Source organism: Martes martes (genome assembly GCF_963455335.1).
Source record: "Martes martes genome assembly, chromosome: 18".
NCBI classification, from domain to species: Eukaryota; Metazoa; Chordata; class Mammalia; order Carnivora; family Mustelidae; genus Martes; species Martes martes.
In genome coordinates this window covers 27090084-27117127 of record NC_137906.1, presented here as the reverse complement: position 1 = coordinate 27117127, position 27044 = coordinate 27090084, and the positions used below count along the sequence as shown (strand labels likewise).

Below are 27044 nucleotides of genomic sequence, written 5' to 3'. Positions count from 1 at the left end.
CTTGGGCATGTTACTTAATGCATGCCTCAGTTTCCCCATCTATAAAATGGGATGGTAACAATTGTTAATACAATAGAAATGCTTAGCCCCCTGCCTGACACAGTGAGTACTAGGCCAGAGTCAGCCCTCTCCATTATTATCCTCACATCACTGCCCCGACTTCCGACGCCGTAAGCATGGGAAGCTTATGGCATTATTGCATTATTATCCCTAACTGACAGGTGAGGAGTGGGGCTCAAATTCACACAGCTGGTAAAAGGTGAAGCCAGGACCTTCACCAGGTCCCAACTCCTTTAGTCTAACTCTAAAGCTAATCCTCTTCACACAACAATATTTATTCAACTCAGAAAACATCTAACGAGGTCCTTCCCCACGCCAGAAGCACTGAGAATACACAGAAGCAGAAGCTGATGTCATGGAGGGTCTGGCCAAGTCTTAAGCTATACAGCAACAGGATACGGAGGGGGACGTCCCCCGCTGGGCCCAGAACTGGCTGCCTGGGCCCAAAGCTGGGGACAAGGGACAGGCACCAAGGAGCAGACAACTGGTGGGGCCCAGCACCTCGCTCTGGGATTTCTAAAACGCAGAGACCAGGTCCCGCAGTATTCCAAACCATCCCCGTTCCCTGCCTCTATGAGCAGAAGAGGAGACACTGGCTGAGCGGGGAAAGCTGAGGACTGTCCCCGCCCAGCCACCCCAGAGCCGAGAGAGATGGCTGCCAAGAGATTCACTTGCAGAGGTCACACGCCCCTACAGGAAGGGGAGACCAGCACCTTCTTCTCTACAGGCATCTGTTTAACCAGCGGTCTTACCCACCTGCTTTTCAGCATTCTGACCAGATGAGAGGAGAAATGGAGAGAAGTGGCAAGCAGAGGGAAGGGAGAGCACAGGAGATCCTGCACCCGGAGCCATTGACGTGGCAAGAGTGAGTGTGGGGACGCAGAAGGTGCCACCCGCCCCCGGGCCTGACCACATCACTGCCAGAGACCACCGAGCTCCCTACTGCCAGTCCCACCTCTCCCCACCTTGAGGAGTCTCTCTGGCCACCAGAGTCCTCCCTTTCCATGTCCACAAAAGGCTGCAGGAGCCCAGGGAATTAAAGGTTTCTGGAAACAGCCCTCAGCCTCACCCTGCAGGGAGCTGGTGAGTAAACGCTCGGGCGCCATCACCCCTACACTGAGTGCCCGGGCAGATCACAACCCAGGTGCCCACAGTGGTAAACCGCCCTATAACACATCCTTTAGTACAGGTCTCACCCTCCCACTTCCCTTCTGGTTCTTCTTGGCATCACCCCGAAATACAATACTTGCACTCAAATCTTGGTCTCAGGGTCTGCTTCGAGGAGAGCGTAGCCTAGGTCAGAGACCACTTGCCCAGGGCCAATGTGCCCTCTGATTAGGACCCATCCTTGAGAGCGCCTCCCCCAGGGAAGGGAGCCCAACAGTGAAGAACCATGAGGTACTCTCCTCTACTTCCAGGAACTTCCAAAGAGTTGACATCCGCCTGCTACCAGGGCCCTGCCTACTCACCTTCTTCAGTTGGGGAGGTTGGCCAGGAAAGCGTTAGCCAGGGAAGCGGCAACAAAGAAAGAAAGAACCGCAACCATGGCAGCTAAGTAAGAAGACATTCACCCTTCCTTCTCCCAAACCACGCTCACTCCCACTGCAAGGCTCCTGAGTAGTGGCCACCGGCCAGAATGTGGATGTGGAACCACACGGTAGAAGAAGAACCAACCTTCTTCCACCATGTGGACAAGGGTAGGACTCAAGGAAAGACGGGCCCCTGAGAATCCTCCCTGGGACTTCCGGAACTCATAGAAGAGAGGACCTCTCTTCCCCCATGTATGTCCTGGTTGGTGGAAGGGAAGCCTGGGCCACCTTGCGGCCACTTTTGCTCCTGTGCACAGGAAGGGTCTTCCTGAGAAGAAAGACGAGGGAGGAAGGCCGAGAGGAGGAACACTGCAGCTGAGAAAGATTCCCAAGGCATAACCTGAACCCCCCCAGACCCAATGGCACTGGACGCCCACGTGACCACAAGCCTTCCTCTCTGGCCAAAGCTAGCTTGAGATGAGTTCTGTCAAGTTTAACCAAGATTCCTGAACAAACAGACATTTTGAGGGCCACACAAGGAAAGTAAATCTCTTTACCTCAGGGTTATGCAATTTTTTTTCTCTATTCCTCAATCAAAAAAACAGCAATCCCACACTGACACTTGTCTTGGTTCCCAAATCAGACTGTCCTGTGGACATTTAAAAAAATCCAGTCAGGGGCACCTGGGTGGATCAGTTGGTTAAGTGACTGCCTTCGGCTCAGGTCATGATCCTGGAGTCCTGGGATTGAGTCCCACATCGGGCTCCCTGCTCGGCAGGGAGTCTGCTTCTCCCGCTGACCTCTCTCCTCTCATGCTCTCTCTCTCTCATGCTCTCTCTCTCTCTCAAATAAATAAATAAAATCTTAAAAAAGAAAAATCCAGTCAGTTTGGTGCTGCTGAGGAAAGCCATGCACACGCCCCTTGGACTCTGAAGGCTCTGTTCAACAACACGTTCCAAGCAAACACAGAGTTCCTTCTAAGATAACTCCAAAGGGGGAAGGAAGCAAGGCACATATTCATATAAAAATGTGGTTATACTTATGAAAAATGCAGTCTTATCCCACTTGACTTACATAGGCTAGATCAATATACAAAGTCGTTGGCCGGGGCTTTCTCCTAAATAGATTATGTACAGGTGTGGGCTTAGACTCAAGCTCAGTTTCCAGTCCCCATTCCAACTGTGCAACCATGGGTAAGTACCTTAACCTCTCTGAGCCTCAGGGTCCCCCATCTATGAAATGCAAGTGTCATTACCATCCACCTGGTGGGGTAATGTAAGTGTTGCACACCGCCTAGGTTCTAGGATGTGTGAGGACCCAGAACATATTTACTGCTAAATGTAAATCGTTCAATCCTACTTGGCAAAGGCAATATACACAGACTTCGCTTCCTAAGCCACGGGGCCCTGAGTGCTAGGCATCAAAGACCGGAAACACGTTCCTTCAGTCAGAGCAAATCTCAGGTGAAAGCAATTTTCAGAAACATAAATATCCAGCATTCCTGTGCGCAAATGTCACTTTTGACGCAACACATTTTCTTCTTCTGAGCACAAGTCAAACATTGCTCCTCAGTAGAAAATCTGGCTTTGTAATAAAGGATACTATGTGCCACGCAATGCAGAATTATCCCCCAAGAACTTTAAAGAGCATTCCAACCTGAGTCTTCTCCTTCCCAAATGGCCCCATCAAACATAATCCTGATGGCAGCCGATGTGGGCGACGCAGCTCATTCAACCACCACAAGGGCCAGCCAGCGAGTGGCAGAGCCACGCTTCTGAGCCCTATGTCCGGCTAGGACGGCCAGCCCTTCCTACTTCCCTCTGGCCACTCAGCATCGCTCAGCATGAGGACCCCAGCCGACATGGACCAGAATCTCCCCACACGTTCACTGAAGTGTGATTCATCCAGGACTCAGGACCTTGGAATCAGTGGGGCCGAAGTCCGGGAGCCTCTGCCCCTCGTGAAAAGAAGAGAACAGCCAGCATGACAGCAGAAGCCCCACTCTGTCGGGCAGCTTTTTTTTACAGCGCCCCCAAAGCCGGCGTTGAACGTCTAAGGGCTGGTCCTGTGCCTTCTAACCATCTCTCCACCTGGCCCCTCGTGCACCTGCACCTCACACCAGGTCCAGGACATCGCCTCCTGCCTACATGACTGCAGCAAATCACTCCTAACTGGTGCCTCTGTTTTCGTCTCTCTTTGCACTCCAACATGTTATTATAAGAACTGTCAGATCCAGAAAAGCTGAAAGATCTGTACAGTCCCCTCCTTTATACATATCACCTAGCTTCTGCAATGCAGCTATTAATAATTCTACATTAATATTTTAAAGCCATGCTACACTTGCCTTATGGTGCATCTAATGATCTTTTTTTTTTTTTTTTTAAGATTCACTTATTTATTTGAGGGGGGAAGAGGTAGAGGGAGAGAGAGAGAGAGTGTCTCAAGTAGGCTCCCCGCTGCTTAGCACGGAGCCCGATGTGGGGGCTCAATCTCCCTGCCGAAATCAAGAGTTTGACCCTTAACCGACTGAGTCACCCAGGCGCCCCTCCAAAGATCTTTTTTGGAAGGCATCTTAAAATAGGCTACAGACATTGGCAGACTTCTCCCTGAAGCTTCAGCAGGCCTGTCAGTAGCCCGATCTCAATGCATCTTTACAGCATCCCACCCCCCGCAAATAACATTTACACCCAACAAGGTGCACAAACCTTACATGCACCTGATGAGTTGGACAAATGCACAACCTGTGTATCAAAAGCCTGTCAAGATGCAGAACATCACTATTCATCCAGAAATGACCCTCCTGCTCCCTTCCACTCAATCCCCTCCCCTACTGTCCCCTTCCCACAGCCACTGTTCTGATTTTTTTCACCACAGATTAGTTTTGCTGGTTCTCAAACTTGACACAAATGCAGCCGTATGTGTGTTCTCTTGGGTCTGGCTTCTGCTTAGCATGATGGTTGCTCAGAAACATGTTCTACTTGGCATAATGTTAGTGACATTCAACCGTGTTACTGTGTGTATCCCAGTACTTTGTTCCTTATTTCCGAATAATGCTCCATCACAGGAATATACCTTGGCTTGTTATCCTTCATCCTGCTGATGGGACACCTGGCTGCTTCCAGTTTGGGGACCTGTGACAGGAGAAGGTGCTGTGAATACCTCAGTGTGATTTTTTTTGTGTCGACATAATGTGATCTCTCTTAGGCAAATACCTAGGCGTGGCAGTGCTGGATCATGGAGGTAGATAAACGTTCAGTTTCACAAGAACTACTACCACATTATACCCCTCTGCTGTCTGAGAGTTCCGGCTGCTCCACGTCCTCATCGACATTTGGTGTTGTCAGTCTTTGTAGCTTTTAGACATTCCAAGAGGTGGGTGTGTAGTGATGTTTCGCTGCGGTTTGAATCTGCAGTTCTCTGACTGGCTAACAATGTCAAGCACCTCTCCATGCGCTTAGAGACCATCTGTATGTATCTTTTTTTGTGCAGTGTCTGTTCAAAACTGTTGCCCATTTCGAAATTGGGATTTTTTTTTTTTTAAAGGGGAGAAAAAGAGTGCAAGCAACAGGGAGGGGCAGAGGGAAAGAGAGAATCTTAAGCGGGTTCCATGTCCAGCACAGAGCCTGATGTGGGGCTCAATCTCACAACCCTGAGAATCATGACCTGAGCCAAAATCAAGTGTCAGATGCTTAACCCAGTGAGCCACTCAGGTGCATTTCTTTCTTTACTTTCTTTTTTTTTTTTTTTTTAATTTTTGGGTCTTTGCTGTTCTTTATATATTTTGGATGTAAGTATGTTGTCCCCTAGTGATTTCTCTGGAGGGTAGCCTGACAGGGTCACCTCTCCTTCTCAAAAACCCAGGGCTTGCCATCATACTTATGATTAAAATTAAAGTCTTCACCTATACCTTTAAGTCTGATGTGAAGTGACCTTTTATACCAATTCAACTTCATCTCTTATCATGCTTTCCCCCTTACACTACTCCAGTAACCAAGATGCCAAACCAGCTCCTGCCTCAGGGCCTTTGCACTTCCCAAAGTCACTGTTTGGAGTGCTCTTCCTCCAGACATCCTCCAGGCTCATGCCCTCACTCCATCTAGCTCTCTACTTTAATTCATCTCCTCGCCCATTTAAAATAGCTTCTTCAGCCTCACCACCCAGCCATCCCTCTCCAGCCCCTCATCCTACTTTGCTTACTCTCTTGGCATTGAGAGTGAAACCCGGCATTATTTGTTAACTCATTTATTCGCTACAAGTCTCCCTCCACCAGAATGTAAACTCCACGAGGGCAGGGACTTTTGGCTTGTGGGAGAGAACCAGTACAATGTTGTGGTTATGGCACACCATTTTTTACATCAAACAGTCTCAGTCCTACCACTTAGCAGCACAGACAAATTATTTCCCTCTGCCCAGTTCCCACATTTGTAAAATGGACCCTTGTTAGGATAAACTACTTGGGCTATGTACATCATTTAGAGCTGCACAGACACCAACCTACAGCTCTATCACAAGTCCCAGACCCTAGAACATGAAAAGCACCTGACAAATACAGAATGCATAACTGAATAATTTATACAGGCACGCTATTTTTATTGCAGATTTACTGGGTCAAAATCATTATCATTCTCCCCCAGTTCAAGGGACTTTCACTTCCAAAAAGTCCTTTCTCCTGAAAAGAGCTCACATCCGTGCAAATGCACGGTAAGGGACGCAAAGTTGTAGGTACTAGGTCTCTGCTCGGCACAGGCAAACCAGTACCCACAGGTTATGTTATTCTAGCCACAAACCAGAACAAGAACTCTGCTCCCTCCTAACGTTCTGGGGGGTTCTGCTATGTCTATGCGGCATCTACTCTCCCCACCACCTTGCCCATCCTTCCCAAAGCCACGGGATCTTAAAAGAAAATAAATTGCCTTCATCCTGGGTAGGTTTCTGGCTCAAAAAAGGATTGAAGAAATACGTATACACCCATATTCATCACAGTATTACTCACAGTGTTATTATATACTGTAGTATATGACATATTAACATCTAATAATAGCTACCCCATTTGTTACATAATAATATGTCATAATATATGTTGCAATATCTACTACAGTATCATGAAGTTCCTTACAAGAAGCAGAAGGTAGAGTGTCCACTGACGGATGAACGAATGAGCAAACAAAACGTGGTATACATACAGAACGGGGTATTACTCAACCTTCAAAAGGAAGGTCGTTCGGACGCATGCTATGACATAGATGAACTCTGAGGACATTATGTCACAAAAAGACAAATGCTGTATGACTCTACATATAGGAGGCACCTAGAGTCCGATTCATAGAAACATAAGGAATGGTGACTACCGGTTGCTGGGGGCAACAGGGGATGGGGAGCTATTGTTTAATAGGTATAAAGTTTCCGTTTTGCACCATGAAAAGAGTTCTGGAGACAGATGGCAGTGACTGTTGTATAATACTGTGAATATACTTAATACCACTGAAATGTACACTTAAAATTGGCTAAGCTGTTGCACTGTATGTTAACTAGCTAGAATTTAAGTTAAAATTTTAAAAAAATGGGTAAGCTGGTAAATTTTGTTATGTGTGTTTTTTCATAATTACTAATTTTTTTTTTTTAAAGAAAGAGTAGAGTCTAGAGGATGCCTGGGTGGCTCAGTCAGTTAAGCATCTACCTTTGGCCAAGGTCATGATCCCAAGGTCATGGGATCCAGCCCCGCTTAGGGCTCCCTGCTTAGCGGGAAGCCTGCTTCTCCGTCTCCCTCTGCCCCTCCGCTCCACTCATGCTCTGTCAAATAAATAAAATCTTTTTTAAAAAAAAAAAGTGGAGCCTACAAAGATTTCACATTCAATAGCCACAGTGTTGATTCGCTGCCGTCCACTTGGATGAGCAGAATTTCTCTCAGCGGTGAGAGTAACTTCACACCTGTTCAATCACCCCATATGCTTTCTATTTCTCTGTCCTCATTTTCATTATCTCCTAGCCAAACCTTATCAACGAGACCAAAAACCTGACAGAAGCTCCATTAGCTGCTACTGTCCTGAAGGCCAAGATCAAAGACGCAATGTTCAAAGTCACGAAACAGCTGGGACGCTCCGCCGTGAGCCAGACGATGCCTACACGCCGGCCCCACCCGCCACCGCTCCCGTGGGTTCTCCAAGGCACAGAAATGCAGAACTCAGCCCTAATAGCCACACTGATCCCACACCGGCGAGGTAGGCTGAAAACAAGAAACTGCCAAGCTCTGCTTTCCACCCCCAGACACGGCTGCATCTACCCCTCCCATTCAGTGCTCGCTCAGGTGAAGGCAGACCCTGGCCTGCCAGGAAAACCAGCATCAACATCCAGTGGCCTCCAGGGCATCGTGTGAGGATTTTGTTTTCTGTCTCCAAGGCAGGCTTACTTTGCACAGTATGGATTTTTGATCAGAACTAGTATCTCCTTTTCTACATTTGGGATGAAAACACACTTATCTGGATGTCTGCTCCTAACACCCTCCGCCCCTGGCTCTCCCTGCTTCCCAGCGACTGTTTCCCCTGGAAAAACGCTCCCCAGCCTTCGGGGACCAGCCCTGCCCTCCTCTTGCCTGCATGGCAGACCCTGTTGCTGTCCCTGAACCTCCATTTCCCCTTCTTCCACCATGGGCTTTCTCCCTCTGGCACTACGGACGCTTTGGGCTAGAACATTCTTCGTGGCAGGGGCTGTCCCGCGCACTGCAGGTGCTCAGCGGCATCCCAGAGATCTCCACCCACCAAACCCACAATGCTTCCCAGCACCGTCAACCATCCTGAGAGCAAGACTGCCCCTGGCTTAGAACCACCGTTCTGCAGGGCAGAAGCTACAGGCAGGCCCAGGGCCACCCCACTGAAAATCAGATCTCCCTGTAGGGTCCCAGCCAATGACTGACAGGTGGGGGTACCAATGACTGGCTCCCAGGCTGAGGGAGGAAGTGCCCTACAGCGCCATCCTGCGATCCACAGTCCGCCTCCCCACCCGCAATCAGGGGGAGGCTAAGACCACATCCTCCCTGGGCCATCACCCTTCCCTCCCCCCTCCCCTGCAGGGCATTGTCCTAGATCCTGTTGTGGGTTCAATGATACCCCCCAAAAGATACGTTATCATCCTTACTCCCATCACTCCAGAATGTGACCTGACTTGGAAATATGGTTGTTGCAGATGTGATTATTTGAAATGGGAACATAATGGGGTAGAGTGGGCCCCTCATCCAATAGGACTGGTGTCCTTGTAAGACAGAGATACACACAAAAAAGGTCACGTGACGACAGAGGCGAGATTCAAGTGACGCAGCTATAAGCCCAGGGACGCCAAGGATGGTGAGCAACCACCAGAAGCCAGAAAGTGGCAAAGAAAGATTCTCCCCTATAGGTTTCAGAGGGAGCGTGGCCTCGATCTTGGACTTCTAACATCCAGACTGGGAGACAATGAATTTCTAGTTTTAAGCCTCTAATTTGTGATGTTTTGTCACAGCAGCCCTACAAACAAATCCACACCCAAACCCTTCTCTCAAGCTCTGCTTCCAGGGAACCCAAATCTCGGACAACTGGCTTTTCTACTCACAGAGTGTAATTTCCACAGCCAGTCCGCGAAGGGAGAGGGGAGTCCACTCTTCCCTCAGTCGGTTTCCATGAACCTTTCTTAGAGCAAGATGGAAGGAGGGAAGGAGGGAGGGTGGCAGGTGAGGGAAAGAAACTCACTTCGGGGAATCCTTCCTTCCCTCCATCTTTCATTCATTCAACAAAGATTACTGAGCGCTACCTACCACATGCCAGGCACTGTTCTAGGCACAGGACACGGAGAAGTGGACAGAAAAGATAAAAATCTGTCCTCATGGGGTTTGCACACTAGCAGGGGAGACAGAGCAGAGAATGTACGGTCTGTGGGATGACAGAAGGGGCCAGACGATCCTTAGGTGGGGGCCACCAGGTCAGCAGAGGGATGTGGCAGACGCCGCCTCTGGTGCCAGCTACAGACCGTCCCAAAGTCCTGCTGGGGCATGGTATCAGCTTGGGCAGACAGCTGTCCCTGAGGCTGTGCGAGCGCACCTGACCAGCAGCCAAAGGGCCATTTTGGCCCAAAGACCCACTGTGGCCTTTCCCTCTTCCCTGTGTTCTCCTCACCCCCTCACTCCTGTTTCCTGGGATCACCTCCTAAAAAAACCACCTGCACCCAGGGCCTTGCCTTGGCCTCGGGTTTTGGGAGAATCAAACTAAGGTAGATGGGCCAGGACCTCCTGACTGAGACTCTAACACTTCACACTACAGCCAAGGCAAGGTGTGCGGATGTCCAGATTCTCTGGGTGTCCAGGGACTTCCACTCGAATGTATACAATCGAGCTTGACCACACAGAGTCGATGTGGTCCAGTGGGTCTCCCTCTTTCAAGTTTCTTAATAGTTGGAAACCCAGTGAGGAGGCTACACAGAAAGCATCCAGTGTGTCCTGGTCATGTGATGGGAAGGAGGACATGGGATTAGAGCACACACTGGTAACACCTGGACCACCCCGTCCCCATCCCGATCGCTTCGGTGCATGTGGGCCCGAACGCGGCTGCCAGCTCTCGTACTTTTTTTTTTTTTTTCTTTTTTGCATCTGTGGATATCAAAGATCTCTTTATCCCCCAGTGGAACAGGTCAGAAATGCCAGGGAAGAAGCGTCTCCATCCCCCACAGCCCTTATTCAACGGCTGATAGGAGCTGGTGTATAAACACCCCAGCTCCCCAGCCCCCCAGGTGGAAAGACTCGTAGGCATGTGTCTAACGCTGGCTTCCCATTTCCCCAGCACGTTTTGGCTCCGTTCACCCACAGTGGTGGCCGGCCGGGTAATACACACGTTATGTGACTGTCCCACTCCTTCCTGGTGTGTCCTCTGGTGTCACCTCCCTGATAAATGATTTCCCTTGCCTTGGGATTTTCTCCTTCTTGGGGGATCCAAATGAAGAGAAGGATAAATCTATCTTTGAATGGAAAGACACACACACAGTAGAGCAACCCCTCCAGTCCCCATGTTTAAAGCCTGTCCTCAGGTGTGATGCTGGCTCATCAAATCCCTGACCAGGAGAGCTCAGCTCTGAAAAGCACCTTGGTATGTCAGACCTAAAGTAAACCTGCCTGTGTTACACGTGATTGTCACCCTCGGCGTGAACGGACGACACTGGCCTCCAACCGGCTGGGTCTTTTCCTTCCCTGGGGCGCCCACCTCCTCCTTCCGCCCACACGGAGTGCACTGTCATCCTCCAGTCCACAGAATGCCCAAGCGAGGGACGCTCCCAGCCCACTGGGGACAGAGCCTGGTCCGTGGGTGGCTTCCCCGGCAGCCAACTGCCTGTCTGTGGGCTGGTCGGGGGAAAGAAGCCAATCTCACAATTTGCCTGAAAAACATCCATATATCATCCTGTTCTTCAGCCCTCATTTTATTTTTCCCAAATCAATTTCTGAAAGTCAAAATGACTGATAGCTTCATACCCTGGACCATCATTCTCCTTATTAAATAACCCGGCATCAACGACAAAAACCTCTCAGGGTGGTAATGGTTACGTGAATCTATACATGTGATAAAACTTCATGGAACTATATAAACACATACACACACATGCACGCACAGAAACACACGCATGCGCACACGCACACACACAGTGGTGCATGTAAAACTCCGCGAAAATTCAATAAGGTCCAGAGCCTCGTGGCCAACGTCACTTTGCTGGCATTGCTAACACGCTCTGGTTGTGTAAGATTTGTGACTGGGGCTGCTGGGTGACGAGAACACAAGAACTCCACGTGGCGTCTGCGACTGCTTGTAAGTCAAAACTTATTTCAAAATTGAAAGTTTTTAAAATGCAAAGGCGATTTACAGAACGAAATGAAAATCAGCTTTAAAAAAAAAAAAATCTCTCAGCAGATAAGACCGCCAACCCGCCCCTTACCTGAGAACTGGGGACCAGCGCCTTCCACCAGTGCCCGCCTTTCACCAGGTCAACTTCGCACAGGGGCACGGACACCTTCCCAATGACACAGTGGCGGGAGAACTTATCAAAATCCACCACGGTCAGCAGCAGGGTCCTCCTCTGCGCTTCTAGGAAGGGGATCTCGAAGGTGTAACGCTCCTCAAACACGGGTTTCTGGGTCTTGCGTTTGACCCCCGTCTGCTTCGAGTTCTTCTGGTCCGGCAGGAGACAGATCTTGACGTAGGGGTTTGAGTGCGCCATGTCCTGGCGCGAGCCGTCGTGGGAGATGGGGGGCGGCAAGTCCCTGGCCTCGATCACCCTCACGGTCAGGTGGTTGTGCAGCAGGTCGTACTGGGTGCTGAAATGCAACATGCCCAGCTGGTACTTGGACAAGATCTCCTCATCAGTCAGGAAGTCCACATCGTCGCTGTTGGAGTCGAGGGAGTACAGCTGAGGCTCAAACTTTCTGAAATAGTCGTCCGGGGTATAGGTCCGTCTGAGCACCGAGGGCTGGATGGGCTCCTTTTTGGCGCTGAGCACGCCAAACTCGATAGGTTTAATATCAATGAGCGGGGAGCTGGGCCGTCTGGATTCAAGACCTAAACAGCCGCCAGAAAGAACAATTAACACCGCCACACGTGGGACCGAACCCGGGCGGCTTCATGAGACTGGCAACACTTCCTAGATTCTCACCCTGTTGACCCTGTTTCCTAAGGCTCTTCGCCATCTGCCCTCCACACCTTGAGATCCTCTTACTAATTCTCTGAGACGCAACATGGCGGCACGACCATCCCCATCACAACCAGCCACTGTTCTCAACGCACTGATGTATCAAGTCACCGATCTCCACAAGGTAGAGATCCCTCTCTCTAGGAGCAGCGATCCCTTCTTGACAGATGAGGAAACAGAAACTCAAAGTAACTCTCCGGAAGTGACATAGGTCGTAAAGAAGCAGAACCAGGAGTCAAGCCCAGCTTGTCTGGCCCCAGAGTCTTGAGGCTGACCGTGAGCCTATACTGCCTCCACTTCCGGAGAGCAGACTTCCTGGAGCCAGACTTCCTGGGACTCGGGTTTCCCATCTGTAAAATGGACTCAGTCATAGCACCTGCTTCAGAGGATGGTGATTCATGGAGCCAACGCATGGAAAGGGCTCGGCACAGAACGTGCTCATGGTAAGAGTTTACTAAACGACAAGTTACTGTACTTCTTCAAGGATCACATTTGGACTTTCCCACTCGTGGGGCACCTCTCCCCTTCCCCTCAACCAGCAGACTTCATGGCTCCCAAGTCCATCATTTGAATCTTTGCTCCCCCCTCGATTCTAGTAATGAGCTCATGGAATTAAGAAAAGAAAGAAAGAAAGAAAACAACTATTTAACTGAGGGACAACTAACACAAAAATGCGGTGCATATGAGCTGGGAGGGAAGTACGCACCCGGGAAGCCATCGCCACGCTCCGTGCTACAGACATACCCATCACCCCCCAAAGTGTTCTCCTGCCTTCTTTATGGAATTTTTCTGGGGATAAGGACCTTTAACATAAGATCAAGTCTCTTAGTAAAATGTTAAGTATACAACATTGTTAACTGTAGGCACCATGCTGTCCAAGAGAATTCTAGAACTTACTTATCTAGAGTAATGGAAACCAACACCGCCCCAGGTCCTGGTCCCTGCAGAACCTGGTAACTACACTTTCCTCTCTGCCCCTACAAGCCTGACCGCTAGATTGAGCACATAAAGCAGGGTCATGTAGCATTCATTCTTTCATGACATCCTTATTAAGTGCCCCAACACCTGTCCTGTCCGCTAACATCATGAGACTTTGGTCTGATGCATGGTTGGTACTCTGGTAACTCTGTGCTAAATGGAAATCGTCTGTGTACAGAGCTGGGCGGGAGACCTAGGAATCATCTAGACGGGTTCTATTCAAGACATATATAATGGGGTTCAGAAAGACAAACGACATAGGTAACATAAAACTGTCTCATTTTTTAAGAGGGCAAAGAAACGGGTGAAATGAATGTTAATATGTTCAACATCTAATCAAAAGGAAAACATTTTAGTGGACAGTTTAAATTCTCTCGTGTTTCCTGGCTTCAGAATCGTGGGTATTTAACACATACAGCGTGTCTCCACGGGGCTTAGCCCCATTTAAATGCTCACCAGTGACATGTGGCTGGAGGTCGCTGGACTGGACAGCGCAGGTCGAGAACAGGCCTCTTGTTTTACAGATGGAAAGACTGAGGCCAGAGAAGCCTTCACGTCCCCTCTGTTTCACTCTTTCAAGCCCTTGAACTTTTCCTACTTCCTCCCCACCACATACCCCCAGGAAAGATCAGACACAAATATTTCCCGAGAGGATTTACTTCATGCATTGTAAGCTTTTCCCCCCTCTGGTGAGTGAACTGCAGACAGCTGACCGAGAGAGGAGAGATACTTTGGGGGAGTGAAAGGAGGCTGGGAGACTCTGGGCTTCATTCTCTTCCTTCTTCCTCACCCAAACCATCCCACCTTGTCAAACACAGATGCTGCACATCCGAGTGGACCTAGTGGGGGAGGGGGGGTCTGTGGACCCTATCTGACCCTGAGATACATTCTGTCTGGGTTTAAAGCTGAAGAAGTTTCGTATAAAAACCCAGACTTCCAGTTTCTCCTTAGAAAGGGCAGGCACTACGGAGCCCACAGTGTCGTTCCCACAGCAAGAATGAGTCGCAACTGTCCCTTTCAGTCGGGCGGTAGCTTCCCAAAAGGGCCACAGTCCCCACCCTGCCCTGGAAACTGAGGCCAAGTCAGCTGCCACTTGTCACTGCATTAGAACAATCCTGATCTCTGTTCAACCCTTTGCAAGTCACTCACTGACACGACCCACCTGGCCCTGAAAGTTACTCGAATTTGCACCTTTTGGGGTCTGAAATGATACACGCGGACCACGTCAATCAGCTGAGCCAACTCGGTGAAACTTGTGATCAGTAAAAAGAAAAATCGATCAAAGTTAAGTGCTTCTGGGGCGCCTGGGTAGCTCAGTGGGTTAAGCCTCTGCCTTCAGCTCAGGTCATGATCTCAGGGTCCTGGGATTGAGCCCTGCATCGGGATCTCTGCTCAGCAGGAAGCCTGCTTCCCCTTCTCTCTGCCTGCCTTTCTGCCTACTTGTGATCTCTCTGTCAAATAAATAAATAAAATCTTTAAAAAAAAAAAAAAAGTGCTTCTGACTGAACTCAGCAGAAATCAGGTGCAACGCACTCCTGTCACATCACCATTCTTTCTCCATCCTCTTGTTTCCCGGCTGCCATCCCACTGTGCCCCCTCCCCAGAGACAACCCCTTCCCTCATCTCTTTCCTCGGAGATGCTGCCGAGTGTCTGGGAAAGGCAGCTCTCTCCTTTGGTCCTGAAGACCTGGCTAATGGGATTTTTAACCCGCGGACCCCGCATGGAGGGGGAACAGCACAGGACCGCGTGAGCCACGATCCCTAGGCAGTCACAGCAAAGATACTTACTTGAAATCCTCCGGGTCAGGCTGTACGTAGACTTAGATGTGTCTGAGGACGAGCATCTTCGATCTGGGGAATTGGTCCGTGGGGTCAGAGGGACTTCACTGCCTGTGTGGACGGAGTCCCCGTCCTTGTCACTGCTCCGGCTGGCCATCCTATAGGAGGGAAGAGGTCTCAATGGTTGTTAAAAATCTCCAGGAACTGGCATCTCTGTCCCTGGGAGGACAGCCCCGCGATCCAACAGCTCTCAGATCTCCAGTGTATACAACTTGCAGTAACACAAACTTGAATCAGCGCGGCAGCCCTAAACGCTCAGTAATGTCTTACTTTTTGCACAAAATATGAAATGATATGAATGAATACTTTCCGATTTAGAACAATCTGTCAAGAATGTGCATAATTTCCAGAGAGGGCGGTGGGGAGGGATATGCACTTATTTAGGCTATTGCCGCATGGGGGCGCCACGTTGGCTAAGTCAAGCCAAGACCTCTTGATGCTCAGTCTGACAGGAACCATGGGGTTGCGTATTCTCCTCCGAACTTCTGCAAGTGGCTTTTGGTGGAAATGGCCTGCTATTTCAATCGTGTGTCTATACTTTAACATCTTTAAAAGTAACCTACATGGGCGCCTGGGTGGCTCAGTCATTAAGCCTCTGCCTTTGGCTCAGGTCATGATCCCAGAGCCCTGAAACAAGACCTGCATAGGCTTCCTGCTTGGCAAGAAGCCTGCTTCTCCCTCTTCCACACTCCCTGCCTGTGTTCCCCCTCTAGCTGTCTCTCTGTCAAATAAATAAATAAAATCTTTAAAAAAATGAATAAAATAAATAAAAGTATCCTATAACAGTGTCAACTCAAGAGTTCTCTGAGTCGAGGTTAAAGCTACAAAATGGCCCTGAGGATCAATGACTTAAGAACAATAGTTTGATGGGAAGAAATAGCTAAAAATAAGCAGCAGCCGTGATCCAATGTGCTCCCAAGAAGGATGAAAAACACTAAAAGAAAAAGCACTGGGTCGGGGATGAGAACATACAGGGTAGTAGTTAAGAGCACAACCTCTTGGTCTGAACTCTGGCTGGGTGACCTTGGGCAAGGCCCTTCCTCTCTCCGTGCCTCCATCTACCCATCTGTCAAATGGGAATAATAACAGAACCTACCTTAGATGGTTGCTCTCAACACCAAATGAGTTAGCACATATAAAATGCTTAGAATAGTCCGAAGTAGTAGGTATGTGCTCAATACATTTTAGCTGGTATTATTACAATCTTTAAGAGCCCCCAGTCCCCCAAAAGCTAGGTGAGGATGCCATGCGGAGGGGAAGGGAGAGGAGGGTAAAAACGTGGCAGAGTGGCTGGGAGACTGATGCTGCTATTGACCCGCCCCTAAGCTACCCTGGCTGTGGATGGATACCTTCTGAGACCACACACCCCTACTCCCTCCCCAGCTTGACATTTAAGCCTGTGCAGAAGCTACTCTTGAAAAAATGCAAGTTTCCAATTCTAGGAGGTCTTCAGATACATCCTGTGCATGAAATGAGATGGCTCTGATGTTCTCCCGAAGCAATATAAGGGTCACAGCCAGGACAAGACCGGGCATATGATGGGGTGTGGAGGGGAGCTGCAGAGGAATGCCCAGTCCTTGCTTGCCTCCCGCTCCCGGTCTGTAAGAGGTGCACGTAGCAGAGGAATGGCGGGGGGGGGGGGGCAGGGGAAGGCACAGAAATGCAGCCATACTGTACGCTTGATTCTTCTCTCGAAGGTGGAACCACCTCAGGCACCCTCAGCCATGTGCCTGTTTCCTGGAGGGCCGCTGCCATAGGTCAGAGCGGTGGCCACCTCCACCTGTGAAGTCCCATCCAGTTTTCAAGGCTCAGCTGATGGGCTGTCGCCCCTGAAGCCTCCGATGAGTCCTCTCAGACAATGACTGAGCCACCCCTGCTCCTCTGCACTCCCCGGGCTTCCCAGCCCTTCCCCCAGCACACTGAGCTGAGCCATGCTCTTCCCTCTGCCCAGAACACTCTTCCTGTCTCCATCTCCTGTCCGGTTCCTTCTCATCCTGAGTCAGGTCTCAGCTTCAACAGCATCTCCTCTGAGAGGCCCCACCCTGACGCTACCTATCGCCTCCTCCCACCCCATCAGCCCTTCTCTCCCTCTTCAACGATGCACGGAAATCGTCTTTAGTTGTGGCTTATCTTTTGTGTCTGACACTAAATTCTGACTCGGTGTCGCCCGTTCACCACGGCCGACCTTGCCCCAGTACGGCGTCTGGCACGTGTGCGGTCTTCCACATTTATTTCTCAGTAAATGAATGAATGAATTCACCCTTCTTAGGATTCTTTTCTGATGTATCTTGTCTCAAAATGATCTGAGTGCCTATCTTGCCCCCCCGCCCCGCCACCGCACAGCAGGGTACACTCCTTAATGGGGCATCTGTACTTCTCTTGATTAAAGGTACCAGGTGCTAGGCACCCAGTATGTGTCAGGCACTGTGCTAAATGCTCTGTCTGAACCATCTCATTAATCCTTAAAACAATCCAGAGTTTACTTGTTATTAACAAGGTTCACCCCATTTACAGATTGGCGGCGGGGGGGTGTGGGCACGAGGGGCAGGGTGTGGAATGGAAGCCTGATGGGGAGGGGGATGGGATGGATAATTATTTTGCACCACTGTTACACTCCCAATGGAGTCCAGCAATACCAGCACAGCCCCAACTACTGAGCTGGGTATCCCTTATGAGAACTATCAGAGCTACAGACATGGTAGGTCCTTGATACACACTTGATGGACAAAGAAATGACCTGATGTTAGTTCACTCTTCAATGAGGGTCTTTCTGGCTTTGCTCCAAAAGCAGCCAGTCGGACTGTATATGGTTTTCCTGACCTTCACCAGCCTGGCCCAGCCAAGGAAAGCTGGGGGACCCAAATGACAGGAGCATGTGTGACAATTAATGGTGTGGTATGTTCCCCAAAATCCCACACACAAAGGACTAGCTCATCTGCCACAGGCCACCCCATGGAAAGGTATGTCCTGTGGTTCTTAGCTCAAATGTCACAGTAGGAAGAGCACTGCAAAGCCTGTACACTTGACATTTCTACTCCCTGCCTGTTTGATAACATGCAACTGCCCACTTGGTAAATAAATCTGGGGAAAGCGCAAGCTGCAAATTCACTTTTTGAATGATTTAACCCGCCTCCCCTTTACAGATTTCTCTCAACATTTTGCATTATGTTGAGTGCCAAAAATGTATACTAAGGTGCTACCCAGGATTCAAGATATTCATCCTGAGAAGCACGGAAAGTCATGTACCGTTGTTCAGGCTCTAGACTGCAAAGTTCTAGGTGGTATTCATAAGGACCACCAGGTAAATGGGGCCTTCCAGAGTTGTGCGGTATGTCGGCCCTGCTGGGAAGGTTCCAGACCTCTTCTCAGCCTGTGGCAAAACCAAAGCGTCTTCCCAGAGGGTCTCCACCCCTTGCCCCCAGAAGCAGTCCCCCACTTGCACAATGGGGCAGCAACCAGGGGAAGTGCAACCGTCCTCTAGCTCAGTGCTAGAACCTAGGCCATGCATCCGTAACACTCAACATCTGGGCATCTGCGGTAAACAGGTAGCTGACTGTGATTTTCGGGGTCCATCAGGATTCTGCACTGGCTCAGAGGCCAATTCAAATTCCTTGATCTGGCATTCAAGACCCTACAGGATCTGAGCTTACAGGCTCATTTTCCATGATTTCCCCAACTCTTCCTGGGTGCTGTGGAGTTTGCCCACCCTGGGTCCATTCCCCCTGTAACCGCGCTGGTTACAGCACCCAAACTGTCTATTACAAAAATCGGCAAACTATGGGGCCCAATCTGCTGCCTGACTTTGAAGTAAGACAGGAACACAGCCATGCCCGTTCAGTAACGCACGGCCTATTGCTGCTCCCACACTATGTCTAGGAGCGGTTGGGACAAACTAAGCCCTCTCTAGGAAAAGTTTGCCCAGCCCTGGTCTACAAGCTTGGTTCACGTGTGTCAGGTGGGATGGCCCTTTCCCTGGTTCCAGGGTGGTCGGACAATCCAGGCATGATCCTAGCACCACTTCCTCCAAGCAAAAGTGACTGGCTCAACTGATTGGCACATGACCCAAATCAGACAAATGAGAGCCCTTCCTGGTTTGTTTGCTGCTGTTGAGAATGAAGAAAAGAAGCAAGCAAGCTTAAGAATGAAGCAAATATGGGGGTGCCTGGGTGGCTCAGTTGTTTAAGCGTCTGACTCTTGATTTTGGCTCAGGTCATGATCTCAGGGTTGTGAGACTGAGCCCTGCATTGGGCTCTAAGTTAGGCATGGAGCCTGCTTAAGATTCTCTCTCCCGGGGCACCTGGGTAGCTCAGCTGGTTTGGCTCGGGTCATGATCCTGGAGTCCCGGGATCGAGTCCCACATCTGGCTCCCTGCTCAGCAGGGACTCTGCTTCTCCCACTGACTTCTCTCCTCTCATGCTCTCTCTCTCTCATTCTCTCTCAAATAAATAAATTAAAAAAAAAAAAAAAAGATTCTCTCTCCCTCTCCCTCTTCCCCTCCCCACTCCTCAAAAAAGAATGAGGCCGGTATAGAAGAAATGGGTGGGGGAAGAGGGCACAAATGCATGCCCATGACAACATATGACCCCTGGATCCAGCTATGCCTGAAGCCACTGTCCCTGGATTTTTCTCTACAATGAGACTATGCAAAACTGTCATAAAGGTGTGCAGGGTGTGAATGCACAACTCTTGGGGGTGGCTGGACCTACATACCTGCCTTATCCCCTCTACCACATTTAAAATCTCCTGAGCACAGTAATCAGACTCTATTGAGTCTCTGCATCCCACAGTGCCTGGCCCACAAAGCATACCAGAGACATATTTACCAAAGAAACAGATTAAGTTTTCAACCAGATGACTGGCACTTTCTGCCTGTAGGTTCAATTTCTGCCTATAGGTTAATCAGTTGGTCAATAACCATTTTTTGGAGTGAACAACACAGATAAAAACCATGCCCTCACTAAGCTGGCATCCTTCTGAGCATGGCTTTCAAGATACCAGATGCGCTGAGCACACAAGGCACTAGACAGTGGAAATGATCTCTCGATCATTCACCAAACATCTCAACTCCGTGTGTACCTGCAGGATTCAGGCTATATATACCCCGTGACTAATGAAAGCATTGCTTAACACTGTCTTTACACCAGTTTAAAGAATCTCCATCCATACCTACAAATTCAGAAATGAACACTTACTACTCTGTGAAGCATGTTATGTGCACACCTCATTACTCTGAATCACAACCCTATAAAAACAAGTTCTATTACTATTCTCACTTTACAGGCGAAGAACCCAAGACCAAACAGGGTTACGACGAACCACTTACATTAATGCTTGCCAAGCAAGTGTCAAGCATTTGTAAATGCTTTTCTGTGTACGAATTCAGGCAGTCACCACAACAACCATGTGACATAAACCCTATTATTTTTTTTATTAAGGTTTTTATTTATTTATGTGACAGACAGAGATCACAAGTAGCCAGAGAGGGAGGCAGAGAGAGAGGAGGAAGCAGGCTCCCTGCTGAGCAGAGAGCCCGATGTGGGGCTTGATCCCAGGACCTGGGATCATGACCTGAGCCGAAGGCAGAGGATTCAACCCACTGAGCCACCCAGGTGCCCCAACCCTATTATTTTTATCATCCCCATTTCACAGATGGGAAATCAAGGCACAGAGATCTAACAACTTGCCCCAGGTCACAGAACTGGGAAAAAGTAGGAGACACGGGATTTGAAGGCGCAGAGCCTGACACAGAGCCATTTTGCTATGGCAATATTTGATGCTTCTAAGAAGAGGAAGTGAGAGGACGGAGACGTGACCCCCTAGCTTGGAGGGAACGAGGGATGTCATGGACTTCCAGAACCTCAGCTCATAGTCTGAGCTGGAACAGCACCGGGTTCCCACTGCGGCTCTGGCTGTGGGCCCTCGCATTGCCTCCTGCCCTCTCCGGGCTCCCAGCTCTCACTCAGGAGGAGCTGGACTCAGTGACGGCCAGGTCCTTCTTGGCGCTGGCCTTCCAGACTCAACCCAGGCTCTCTGGCCGAGTTCTTCCCTTAGCCACTGAGAGGTGGACCAGACACATGGCTGAGAAGCTTCAAAACTATGTTCCCAAAATATCTGAGCGACTGGCAGATGGAGACGTTGTGTGCAGGCGCGGGAGGAGCACGAATTGGAAATAAAATGAAAGATGCCAGAGAGAACATAAACAGCGTTGGAGGACAGGATGGAGCCTGGCGGTGCTTTTCTGCTTGCCTGTGCCTGAAGTTCTCGTTCAGACCAGCAAAAAGGCACCTGTTTGTCCACTCGGTCTACCAACCAGGCAGCAGCTGGTCCTGAGCATCAACTCTGTGCCAGGCACTGGGTCGGCGGGGGCTAGGACCGTGGGTCATTCTGACGTGGACAGCCGTCCTTAGAATCTGGACATCCCTTGAGGTGCTCCCAGATCTCTCCTTCCACGTGGAATGACACTCAACGTTGATTAAAAGCACGCACAGGCTTAGCGCTGAGCAGTTCGCGTCCCAGAGGAACCGAGGGAAACGGGGGGGAAGCTAGAGGCCGGCCACCAGCTTGCCGGACAAAATGAGAGGCGCGCGGCAGGTCCCCGTGCGCAGCACAGAGGTCCGAGGACGCCCGGCGTTTCCCCTCTTTCACGCCCCGAGCCCTCCTACCCGCACCCCCCCACACACCAACAGAGCAAAGCAAACACCTCGAGATTGAGATCGCTTCCAAGGAAGTTCAGAGCAGTTTTTACTTACAGCCAGGGAGGGGTCTGGGCAGGGAAAGGTCCCAGAATTTCAACTTCATCCTCACTCGACTGGCAACAGCTGGATTCACAGCACCTCTGACAGCAGTGCCTGCGAGTCCATCTGCACAGTAGCAGATCGGAGATTCTAGAAAGAAAACCCTGAGGCCATCGGGGGAGGTGGGCAGCGGAGGGGGGGGGAGGGGGAGGAGGAAAAGGAAAAACACCCGAAAATTACAAGCGGCCGATCCCTGCTGGGAAATAAGGACATTCAGGAGGTCTGTCTCTGCGGCTGAACACTTAGAACAAAATGTTTTCCGTTTCTATTTACCAACTGCAGGCACCAAGATGGCAAACACCAACTCGCTGAGCCGTTAATAGCGAGCAAAACATTTGCAGGTACTTTCCCGGGTAGTTTACGTGAATGTCTTTCTTGACAGGTGGGTGGTTTATACAACACCGTGAGGGCTTATACAATATGTTCTCGAGACACAATGAATATTACTCTGCCTTCTTGAAAGCAAAGCAAAAGAGGTTTTTAAAAAAAAAAATCATCTCAGTGACATGAAAGTAAACAGAGGTAACTGAACGGAGTAAGGAGGGGGCAGGTGGGGAGCAATCTAGCCTGTCTACAGGAGTGTCTCCTCTTCCTCGGGATCTCCCTCCCTTCCGCAGAAAGGCAGCAAAACCACTGTTGCTCTAAGCATCCAGTCATTCTTTAATACTGAAGAGCCCCGCAGCCCCACATAAGACTTCAAAGCAAAAGGCAAGCACCTCTTGATCAGAAACCAGACCAAAGGAATCATCAAATGAACCCACCTCGTTCAAAGGTTCCAACTGCCCTTTTAGAGATCCACGAAGAAGCCAAGGGGCGTCGGGGGCGAGAGGATTACAAAAAGAGAGACAAGACCAGTTTAGCAATATTCCAGCAACTCAGAAAAGAAAAAAAGAAAGAAAGAAAGAAAGAAAGAAAAAAAAAGCCTGCATCTTTCCAATCTTTCCACTTACCATCCTGGGAAGGGAGCTGACTCCCTAACAAGCTGCTGCTGTCTACGGGGCTGCCGGTAGCCTCCTGGCTAACCAGCACCGAATAAATGGGAAACTTTAGCATTTCGATTTGATTTGCACCGTATGCTGTTATGAATCAGAGCGGGTGGATAGATAGTCATGCTATCCAACGCAGCCACACTTCAGAAGAGCAAACCTTCCCATACAGAAATAGCCATGAAGCCAACCCAGAAGGACATGATTAGCTAACAGGCAGGCAGACACAATGTGTGACTTGGGATGTGACTTGGCTTCTCCCACCCTCCCAGGGGCCCTACCTTAAAATCCTGCTCCAATGGTGATGGTGGGGAGTTCCATATGACCACCCACAAACACAGGGAGCAGAAAAGGAAGCCATAATCTGGTCCTGGGAGGGGGCGGGGGGGTGGGGCTACCTCCCTTTTCAGCCCCACCTCCCACCAGGACTTCTTCTCACAGGTTCCCAAGGCATAGACTCCCTCCCCCCACCCCCCACCGCCAGGGAAGAGTGGCAGTGGCTTAGGAACCAAGAGGCCAAGTAAACCAGATAGATTAGGAAGAGTTCCGCATCCCAGCCTGGGATAAATCCCGAAGATGAACTCAAACTCAGAACGTTGAATCCAGACAAAGAAAGTTACCCTCTTTCTCAGTTCTCTCGCAAGGAGGTGAAGGTCTCAGTTTGGTACCACTGCATGTTAACACGTTTCTAACCCTTGTACATCCACCCCCCCACCCCCAGTCCCTCTTCCTTTTTAAACAGAGAGCAGACCTCAGCTCGGAGTCTTGGATATAACAAATATGTGGCATTATCATCATTGTGTTTATTTTTCCAGCTGCCTTCTGTTTATATCAAGTGATTCTGGTTTTCTATTATGGAAGTGACATCAAGTTTCCTTTTCATACGATTTTAAGTTAAAAAAAAAAAAAGAGTCCCTTTATAGGAAAAAGTATTAAGTAAATATAGTACAAGTGGTACACAGCTCATGAAAAACTCAAAATCCTTGAAGAGATAAGGGAATGGCTGCAGCTTGGGAAAGAAAGTCTCAGGCACTAATCAAAAATTCTTCCAAAAGCAAAAGTTGAACCACACACAGAACAAGACCTGAAGATGCCTGGGGGGCCACACAGAGCTGAGAGGATAAGTGTTAGAGCTGGCTTCGTCACCAGCCAATCATGTGACTTAGGTAAATCAGGGGGCCACTCTGAACCTCAGTTACCTCTTTTCTTCAGTGGAAGGGCTAAGCTAGGACTCTCTGAAAATCCCTGCATGTGCTGACCAGCTACAAAGTATCTGCTCTCTTTCCTGGCTTTATGAGAATAAGGTGGTGTTGTCAAGACCAGCTAGAACCTATCAGGCATCAGAGACTGTCCTGGCCAACACAACAGTGAAAAGGCAGCAAAAAGCTACGCCCTCATGCACTGACATGAGAAAGTGCCTGAAGATGCTTACAATAAAGTGCAAAGATAAAGGGCTGCTTTTTCCTTGGACAGCAGTCCATGCCCGTTCTTTTCTAAGAGGAAAGCATTTCTTGGGTGTGTGGTGATCAAAAGACACCGTTTATAAAATCATGTGTGTAGAGACAAGGCCACCACAGGGCCCAATCATCCAGCTTTCTCAAACCCCAGGTACAGGAGGAAGGTCCAGGAGCAAAGAGACATTAAGGAAGAGGAGGGGAGGGAACATGTTTTTACATTCCCAGCATCCTAAGTCTTTCTTTACACTGGGTCCACGGCGTTCATGTATTTGACTGGATGGAGGATCATTGATTCAAGCCAGAAAGAAAGAGGAAGAAGGAGAATCCAGATATTCTAGAACAGGGGTTGGCCAGCTATGACTTGAAAGGCTACGTCTAGCCCACAACCTCCTTTCGTACGGTCCTCCAGTTAAGGATGGTTTTTGTACATTTTAGAATGGTTGGGAAAAAAATCAAAAGAAAATAAGTACTTCTTGACTTAGCACACAGTATATGAAATTCAAATTTCAGCAGCCACAAGGAGTTTTATTGGAACACAGCCACGCCCATGCATTTACTATTGTCTACGGCTGTTTGAAGCCATAGTCAGACTTGAGTATCTGTGACACAGACCATGTAGTGCTCCAAGAAAAAAATTTACTATTTGGACCCTTATAGAAAAAGTTTCATACCTTGTTGCAGAAGGAAAGTCAGTTTCACCAAGCCAGTCTCATGTTAGCTGCATAACAAATCCCCCACTGATCCCCACCATCTCCCTTTTAGATCCCACCATGACCCCTAAGCAGCTGTGTGACCTTGGGCAAGTCACTGATCTCTGTCCTGAAGGTGGTTATTAAAAACCACAGAAGCCTGTTCTAATAATGTGTATTTCACACTGGACTATGCATTCTGAGGGGCAGAGACTGTGCTGTTTTCACAACTGTATCCCCAGCACTCACATACAGTAGGTGGCCACTCACGTATTTGTTGCAAGACTACTGAATAGCCCCCCAACATTCAGCATGCAGTAAATGTACAATAAATATGACCTTCACTGAACTTGAAAAGAGGACCTAAAGATTCCACAGAAGCCAAAGGAGCAAATCTAAGCTTCCCCCCCAGAGGGATGGGAAGACCAAGATGGGTGACAGAGCAGAGAGTTCCTGCCAGGTTGTAAAGTCTGAGGACAAGATGTGAGCCAGTGGGGCACTAGGAAATCAGCAGCCCTCCCAGCTGTAGCCGAGGATAAGAGAAGTGAGCCCAGATGCACCCTCAGTGTGGGAACCTGTAGCCTTCTCCGCTGGGCAGAGAGGAGCCAACCCCAGAAAGCAAGCAGCTCAACGGGTCTGACTGCGGGTCTGACTGCATGACCTTGGCGCTGACCTGTCGCCACTTCCCCGCCTTGTATTGAAGGGAAAGGTCTCCTGTCAAGCAGCCTCCCCCCAAAAAGGATGCCTGGAAATTATTTCGGTCCAAGAATTCTTGCGAGAGTTTCCTCAAGGTGATGGGGGTCCACAACTGCCAGACCCCAATGCAATGGCCGAAAATGACCGGTTGCTCCCGCCCCCACCAACAGCGCGCCTATAGTATATCCCCCACCCCTCAGCACCCAGTGCCCAGGAGAGACGACGTCCTTGTCCCTCCAGGCCGGAACAGCTGCCTCAGGCTCGCTCCGCCGGCCAATTAGCCAGAGCCGTCACCACGGCAACGGCAGCTGGCGGGCCGGGCGGCTGGCGCGTCCCGGGCCGCCCTCCCCGCGGCCCCTCCCCTGGGGTGGGGTGCAAGGGGAGGGGATGGGGGCAGAAAAGTCCGCCCCACCCCCACTTCCTCCCCAGGAGGTGAGGGCGCGCGTGCGGAGTCCACAGGGGCCCTTCATCCCGGGGTGTGGGGGTCCCCAGCCCCCCTATCCTGGGTCGCACCCCCGCCACTGCACAGGTTGCGTGCCCTCGGGCACCCTTTTTCTCAAGGCAAGTTTGTGGGAGCCCCGCCGCGTGTCCTCCCTTCTGCGCGCTCACGGCCGGAGGGGGCGCGGCACCCCCCACCCGCACCGCGGACCTTGCCCCCCAGCCTCAGCCCTACCTGGATGTACGCCATTTTCGCCCTCGCGCACTCACTCCGGCCCGGGCATGGCGCCGCCACGGCCACTTTGCCCTCGCCAACAGGGGAGGGGGGAGAAAGCAAAGGGGGAAAGGAAGAAAAAGGCAGCCGGGTGGCCCCAGACGTGACTGGCGTGGCTGATGAGCGGCGCCCGCCCCTCTGCCGGCCGCCCCGTCCTTGCCTTTCCCTGCGTTCCGGCTCCCGGAGTCGGGGCCGCCTCCCAGGTTGGGAGAGCTGGGGCGCCCAGAGCCCCCGCCTCGGCCACTCTCGCAGTCCGGCGCTCCCCCCGAGGCGCTGCCCTGGCTGGAAAGAGGCCGGGGCGCCTGGGGAAGGAGCCCGGGGCAGCCGCGGGGACTGCAGCGACCCCGGCGCAGGCGGGGCTGGAGACGCGGGGCTGGTGCGCGCCGGAGGCGGGGGAGGGGATGGGGAAGGGGGTGGGAGGGGGCGGTGCGCGGGTCAGCCCATCCGGTCGGCACCGGGGCTGGCACCTACCCAGAGCAGAGCCCCCGGGACGGCCTTGAAGCCGAGGGGATACAGTCCTGCCCGCTGTGGAGTCTGGAGCGGGGAGGGTCCTCCCCATCCAGCCCTCTCCCAGTCCGGGTTGGGAAAACTTTATTCCCGCCCCACCCGACG

At 50.5% G+C, this 27044-nt stretch overlaps 1 protein-coding gene across 2 annotated transcripts in view; it reads right to left on the bottom strand.

The window, feature by feature from the left end:
* Nucleotides 1-26775, bottom strand: part of SYT17 (synaptotagmin 17) — an 84836-nt gene extending 58061 nt beyond the window's left edge. The window contains exons 1-3 of one of the 2 annotated variants that reach the window (XM_080830197.1): nt 26394-26775; nt 15048-15196; nt 11532-12151 (exon numbers count right to left, since the gene is read on the bottom strand). In XM_080830197.1, the coding sequence (XP_080686323.1) occupies nt 11532-12151; nt 15048-15195 (768 nt within the window). In that variant the 5' untranslated portion in view covers nt 15196; nt 26394-26775. Of the gene's footprint in view, nt 1-11531; nt 12152-15047; nt 15197-21847; nt 22015-26393 lie in introns of those variants that run through there. The other variant, XM_080830198.1, reaches the window with a different exon arrangement.
* Between the last annotated feature and the right edge of the window lie 269 nt (nt 26776-27044).